Source organism: Artemia sp. Qi Xiang Cuo, chromosome 4 (assembly GCF_049724085.1).
Source record: "Artemia sp. Qi Xiang Cuo chromosome 4, ASM4972408v1, whole genome shotgun sequence".
Taxonomy (NCBI): Eukaryota; Metazoa; Arthropoda; class Branchiopoda; order Anostraca; family Artemiidae; genus Artemia; species Artemia sp. Qi Xiang Cuo.
Window position 1 is genome coordinate 83,267,601 of NC_142797.1, and position 7,406 is coordinate 83,275,006.

Here is a 7,406-nt window from a genome sequence, read left to right on the forward strand (position 1 = left end):
GAGACTATTTTTTTTTATTTAATTTTAGGCATTACCGCTCTTATTCGTAGTTTGTCATTATTGAAAGGCGCCCCTTATGATCAAATCATGTTTCATTTAGCTAGGTTAGGCCACAACTTTGACACCTATCAATAGCTATTCTATATTGTTCGTTATCATCAAGCAATCTCAACCTTTCTTGAATTTATTTCCGTTTTATATCCTATTTTTGACAAAGCCTTTTACTAGCCATCGATTGCATGCGTCTATCGATCTAGAATTTAAAATCCGCCCCGTTAGACTCCCCTCACCCCCCAGAGGGGCGCCATACGCCGAGGGGAAAGGCATCCAAAGTAGAACGAACGGAACTAGTCGGTGAATTGTCTTCAATTAGAAATCATGTTTCAGGTTGAATTTTTGGAATCTGAGCGTGGCCATAGAAAGGTGGCTTTAGATGGTTTTATTTACGTAAAACAAAAAGAATTACTCGGTGGAGTGGTTAGTTATGAATGTGATAGACGGCGAAAAAGGAAAGGTGTTGAAAGCGAATTGCAATGCCGTGCTAAAATTAAAATTCTGAACAATATTCTCATTGGGCGACTTCACGATCATACCCACCCTCCTGATCCAGCTAGGGTTGAAGCAAGGCGCAGAGTTTCATTTTTGAACAGCAGTTTATCATCAGAGGCAATCGAAATGCCGGAAGTAATAACTACAGAGCCCCAGGTTGATATAATCAGAAGTAAGTTTAATTTGTCTGTTCTGGTCGGTTAAATAGCCTATTCAGTTGAAAAAAATTGAACTTTAGGTAAATTTTTCGCAGTTCATATTATTAACTTACGAGTAAAGTAAACATACCACTCGGTGCCTTTTTTATGCTCTTTCCAAATATAATAGGCTAATCATTTTTGCCGTAAATGGCGGCAAATTAGCCAATTCAGGGTATATATTTGCACATTAGAGGGGGGGGGGGGTAAAGTTTAAACCCGTGCGCATGCAAATATTTCGTCTTGCACTCTTTTAAAGCAAAAATCACTCTTTTTTGCCTTAATTTGCACTCTTTTTGGACATCAGCTGGTGGCAATCCTGGTAAAAATACTAAAAGTGTCCAAGGACAGCAATGGAAGGCCATCATATTTGTTCGTTTTTTGTTGTCTTTTTTTTTATATGGGACACATGTTGAATATAGAGTCGTTGGTGCTTAATTTTATGAATATAACCCAAGCGGGTAAAGTTCTACCAAATCATATTATTGAGTTAGAAATAAAGTGAATACACCATTCGATGCCTTTTTTATGCTGATTACGAATATAATCAGAAATGAATTTCAGCCCCCCCCCCTATATATACCTAACCTAACCCTGAATTGGCATATATAGGGGGGGGGCTGAAATTCTTTTCCGATAGAAATGATTATTATATTCGTAATCAGCATAAAAAAAGGCATCAAATGGTTTATTCACTTTTGTCCTAACTCAATAATATGATTTGGTAGAACTTTACCCCCAAGCGTTAGTTGAACTTGCTACTAAACAAATTGCAAATGCAAAGGCTGCATTTGAGGAAATGAAAAATTCATCATTATATGCAAATCCTTTTGTAAGCATTACTAACTAGGAAATAATTTCTACAGAACTGGACCAAGAGAAAAGTAACCGAGAATTAATGGAAAATAGAGATTAATAGAAATAATTATATATTTTAATCTTCATATAGTTGTATATTTATTACAATATAATTTAACATAATTGATTAACATAAATTATAAATTTATTATAATATAATTATAATTGTTACGAAATTAATGCTTATAGAAATAATTATAGATTAATAGAAATAGAAATTAATGGAAAATGGAAGATCAATGGAAATTTTTCCTTTATAGGATCAGATTGGTGAAATCTGATCCTATAAATAATTTCTGAGACCACACTGGCTAATCATGATAAAATAAAAAATTGGGAAGAAAGGAAGAAAACGAGGACAGTTAACAAAATTTTAGTTTGGTGTTTTTATTTTAAGGTTTGGTTTTTATACTTTTATCAGTTTTATTCTGCACTGAGGACGGTCAAGCGGAGGTATTGACCGAAATATTTGAATAATTTTTCAATTTTTTCACTGGCTGTTAATTGTTCTCGTTTTCTTCCTTTCTTCGCAATTTTTTGTTTTATCTGATCCTATAGAGAAAAAATATTTGCTCCCAAGGCCGTATCCAGGGGGACTAGGGGATTTGAAATCATGAAATTAGATGGATTTGAACTAGAGGGGCTGCTTGATTCGCTAATTTTGCATTGTGTAAAGCAGCAGCCGGGATCTGACCTGCAATCAACAATCCTGCAAGTTCTCGTAACTAAAATAAATCTGCCTGTAATAAATTCTGCCCAAATTAGTCTTCAAATTGAAAGCCAGGTTTGCTTCAAGAGGTATTTTCCTATCGGAAACATTGACACAGAGGCGGCGTGAAATCTTAATTGCTGCAAAGGATAAATTCGGCCATATAAATGTTTGGACTGATGGTGGGCAAATTTTAGGAAAGCCTGACGGTGTAAATAGAAAAAATCGTAATCTAGCGAACTGTGCCTAAATTTGTTTTTTCTAAGTGAATATTTTGGCACTTGTCTACTATCCCGGCCACACTCAAGTTATTGATCTGAGTAAAACCGGTTTCTCTGTCTACATTCGGATGTAATTAGCTTGGCCTGAATGAGATAAACTACTATGTAGGTATATTTTAATTATAATTTTCCTTTCTAGCTTCCATAATTTTGTTACAAAAGTATAATATTTTCATCATATTTAGCCTAAGTATATTTGGTTATGATTAACCAAACTTCACTTCTTGAGTGTGGTCAAGATAATAGACAAGCACCATTATTTTAATTACGTTTGGCATGTCATCTTTTTTTGTTTGATTTTTTCGCTTTTTTTCTGTCTTGTCTATTCTTTCTTTAAAGCAATTCTTTCTTGTCTTTCTTGTCTGTTATTCTTTTATTTGTCTATTATTCTATTATTATTTCTAATTTTTTCTTGTCTATTTAAAGCAAATGGGGATACAGAGTGGTGAACAAATGCAATAAAATGCTGAAAGATAGTGAATTTTTCTTGTCATATTTGATTTTTTTTTTTCTCCTTTGTTTTTTTATGCTGTATAAAGTTTACTCTGGTTTTAGCGATTTCAGCGTCAAGAGCCTAATTTTTATGCATTGTTAATTCCAATTCTGACATTGAGCTGTTAACGCAAATGAGGAAGAGGAAAAATACATAGCTGCTGCGATAATGGAGCCTTTTTTTAGTTTAGAACCCCTTCTCAATTTCTTTCCTCCATTTTTTTAGGACATTTTTCAATTGCTTAAAATTCTTACCATTTGCTCCCCAAAATTAATCACTGCGAACTCTTTAGAATTAAACTTCACGCTTTATAGCAAATATGACAAGATTCTTTTTTTTTTTTAGTATTCTTTTTGTTGCTTGCCTGTTCTCATAAGATATTGTGTCAATTTGGAAGTTTAATCCTTTGTTATCTTGTAAATGATTTTACGTGGTATTGGTCTTATGGATGCATTAATGCAATGGAACTTAAGTGTTATTAAATAAACAAAAAACAAGTTGTTTTCAACTGAAAGTAAGAAGCAACATTAAAAGTTAAAACGAACAAAAATTATTACGTATATGGAGGGGGCACCCCCCCCCCAAAACACCTCGCCCTTCATGCTAAGGTGTGTTAATACTTTTAAAAAAGTTTCTTATTGTACTAATTAACCGACCCTTGTAGTTCAGGAGTCGTTCTTAGGGAATTTAGACGAAATTAAAATTTGGCGGAAATAGTGGGGTATTTGTCGGTACGATTGCCCCTGAAAAAAAAAAACGAATAAACACGCATCGGTGTTTTACTTGGACCTCTAATATTCCTTGCAAAACATTTGGACAAATTGGAGACAAAACTTTATCTGAATATTTGATGGAGTCAACAATGGTTCAGTTAAAGGTCCAAGAGATCAAAATTAACACATGCAAATTAAAATTTTTAGCAAAGCATTACCTTTTACCTATAAAAAGAAAGAAAATTATTATCTAACTCGTTATTTAGAGCTTCATTTAAGTAGAGAGCCCTCCAGATTTTATTTTAAATACATTTGACAAATTTCAGTTAATATGTTTAAGGATAATTTATAATTATTTGTAAATGACGTAAGAGCGATAAGAACAGTGAGAGAGGCTGCGCAAATTGTTTGATTTCACTCCTTTTTAGCAAAATTCCTCTTTTTAGCCTTGACTTGGGCTCTTTTTTATGTGTCGGCCGTTGACAACCCTGCTTCAGGACATACACATAATGATTTCCTTCATCCAAAATGTTGTGGCACAAATGGTAAAAATGGTAAAACTACAAATTTATAACAACAGTATATATAGATTATTGCTATTGTTAATTTTTTTCAGATTAACTGTCGGCCTTAACACTTCTCCATTCCAAGTTATGTTGGTAAATTGGTAAATAGCTTGTGGTGAAAATATCAAACCATTCAGAACTTTGTTTTAACCACTTTTGCCAGATTTATTTTTGGCTTTAAAAATTTACAATCCCAGGATACATTCCATATGGAATTCATGCCTTTGTATTAACTTTAATGTGTAATTAGCAATTCTTATTACTTGCAGGTGACGGTGACATTCTTGAACCCGTGGTTGAAATTCGAAATGGACACGAAAAAGGAATATCTGTGACAAACCCTATCATTCAACAGAATGCAAACCTAAAACAGGCAAGAGCTCGCTATTCATATCAATTTCCCCTTCCATTGGTGAAAATTCCAAGCCGAAATTTATCAGAAAGAGTTACCCACTTCAAAGATGACGATGATGACCATAATACTTTCTTTGGGAAAATGATTGCTTACAGACTACGTCTGCTAAATTCCGAACATAGCCGGAAAGCAAGAAATGCAATTTTAGACATTTTAGACGAAGCAGAGGAAAAGCAAAAAGAAGACGACAAGAAAAAGAAAGATCAAGAAACTCAAACTCAAGAAGAAGTGGCAGGTGAAGAAGGCAAAGTTAGAGTGACAAGTAAAACTTATGTAAGTCATGAACTCAATCAGACTTTGGAAAAGCCCCCGATAGAAATAAAAAGAGAAGCAAGTGAGGCCTATGAAGAGAACATGAGTGAAATGAGTAATGAAGAAGATCCAAATCTAGAAAAGCAACCTTTCAGAAATCAGACTTGGGAAGAGCATTCATTGAAATTACTGCACAAAATAGCTCGTGATGAAAATGTAACTGAAGGGACTAGTGAAGATGTTCTGAGACTGCCAAATGAAGTTAAAGAAGAATTCGATCAAAATCATGTTGAAAATATAACTGAAGGGACTAGTGAAGAGGTTCTGATTCCTGAAGCACTGCTTCTTTAGCTTTGCAAAAACGAAGATAAAGCAGTCATTTAAATTCAAAGCAGATTGTGCAAAAGAAAAAAATGTCTGAGTAACTACCTCTTGAGGTTTCTTCTTCATTTGTTAGCTGATAGTGCATATTTGATTTTGAAATTGGATTTGGCATCTGGGGGCTTCTCAGACTACCAAATGAAGTTAAAGAAGAAATAGATCAAACTCATGATGATAATATGACTGAAGGGACTAGTGAAGAGGTTCTGATTCCTGAAGCACTGCTTCTTTCACTTTGCAAACATAAAGATAGAGCACTCATTTAAATTCAAAGTATATCATATACAAGAAAAAACGTCTGAGTAACTACCTCTTGAGGTTACTTCTTCATTTGTTAGCTGACAGCGCACATTTAGTTTTGAAATAAGATTTGGCATCTGTTTGCTTCTCAGACTGCCAAATGAAGTTAAAGAAGAAATAGATCAAACTCATGATGATAATATAAGTGAAGGGACTAGTGAAGAGTTTTTAATTCCTGAAGTACTGCTTATTTAACTTTGCTAACATAAAGATAAAGCAGTCCTTTAAATTCAAAGCAGATTATATACAAGAAAAAACGTCTGAGTAACTACCTCTTGAGGTTACTTCTTCATTTGTTAGCTGACAGTGCATATTTAGTTTTGAAATAAGATTTGGTATCTGTGGGCTTCTCAGACTGCCAAATGAAGTTAAAGAAGAAATAGATCAAACTCATGATGATAATATAAGTGAAGGGACTAGTGAAGAGGTTTTAATTCCTGAAGTACTGCTTTTTTAACTTTGCTAACATAAAGATAAAGCAGTCCTTTAAATTCAAAGCAGATTATATACAAGAAAAAACGTCTGAGTAACTACCTCTTGAGGTTACTTCTTCATTTGTTAGCTGACAGTGCATATTTAGTTTAGAAATGGGATTTGGCATCTGGGGGATTCTCAGACTGCAAACTGGAGTATGACCTGGCCGGGAATCAAAAGTCAAAGCAAATTATGTACAAACAGCAATTTCTAAGCAGCTATATTTTTAAGTTACTACCTTGTTTGTAAAATGATTATGCGTCAGTGCATACTATATTTCAGAATATAATTCACCTTTGAAATGGGATAAGTAGAAAAAGGAGACATTTTAGAGGTTTTCAAACCATATAATGGATATAGATCTTGAAATATATCAAACTTATAAAGAAAATACAAATGAAGGGAATAGTGAACGAAAATGTGAAATTTTTAGCGCCACTTCTTTAATTCTGATAAACTTGAAGAAAGATCAGTCACTTTGAAGTCAAAGCAGATTATGTACTAAGAAGAAATGTTCTGCGGATCTATATTTTAAAGTTACTTCTATGTGTGTTACAAGATATTGCATATTCAGTTTAAAAATGAGATAAATAAAAAAGAAGACATTTCAGAGAGTTCTTGGACTTCAACAAACCAGTTCAAGAGGATCGATAACAATGAACGATGCGTTTAAGTCAATACCGTAGAAAATGTAAATAGTGCGTTGTGATGTCCGATAGCGTGGGCCCCCCTCAGAAACGTAATGGTTTTCAGTGTTTACCTTTTTCCTTTATCGGCGTCTTACTTGAATAAATCTACATTTATTCTAATCGAGTTCTTCAAAGACGAAGAATTAATTCTTGTTCAGTAAGGTGGCTAATTTGCGTGGCTACTAGACGTAGACAAAATGACTCCACCCATATGATAAAAAATTTTCTCTATTGAGAAAAATACGGAATCCATTGATGACTATTTAAATGACTTCTATTTTAACCCAGGATGTTTCGGGAGGCTTAAAAAACTTTCAAAAACGCATCAAAAATATGTTTATATGCATTTTCGTTACTTTTTTATGGGTCAAACGGAAATTTCGGGGGAGGGGTCATTCCCCCCTAACCTTTTCTACCTTAAGCCTTTTTTGTCAGTCGTTTTCTTACCTGAAGGTATTTATGTGTCTATTCCGGTCACAGTTCTTTAAAAATCAAGAATTATTTTCGTTCATTACATTCAATCTGCGTG

At 33.8% G+C, this 7,406-nt stretch overlaps 1 protein-coding gene across 1 annotated transcript; it reads left to right on the plus strand.

The window, feature by feature from the left end:
* The first annotated feature begins 377 nt into the window (after positions 1-377).
* LOC148953530 (uncharacterized) lies at positions 378-7,016 on the plus strand. Its single transcript, XM_089088586.1, has 2 exons — positions 378-721; positions 4,636-7,016. Exons 1-2 carry the CDS (start codon positions 379-381, stop codon positions 5,382-5,384), a joined length of 1,092 nt encoding a protein of 363 aa, XP_088944712.1. The 5' UTR covers position 378; the 3' UTR covers positions 5,385-7,016.
* The last annotated feature ends 390 nt before the right edge of the window (positions 7,017-7,406 follow it).

Excerpts from the sequence above, each read along its gene's own strand:
- LOC148953530 (XM_089088586.1), top strand. The coding sequence starts at position 379 with ATGTTTCAGGTTGAATTTTTGGAATCTGAGCGTGGCCATAGAAAGGTG. Across the intron at positions 722-4,635 it reads CCAGGTTGATATAATCAGAA|GTGACGGTGACATTCTTGAA; the intron begins GTAAGTTTAATT and ends TATTACTTGCAG.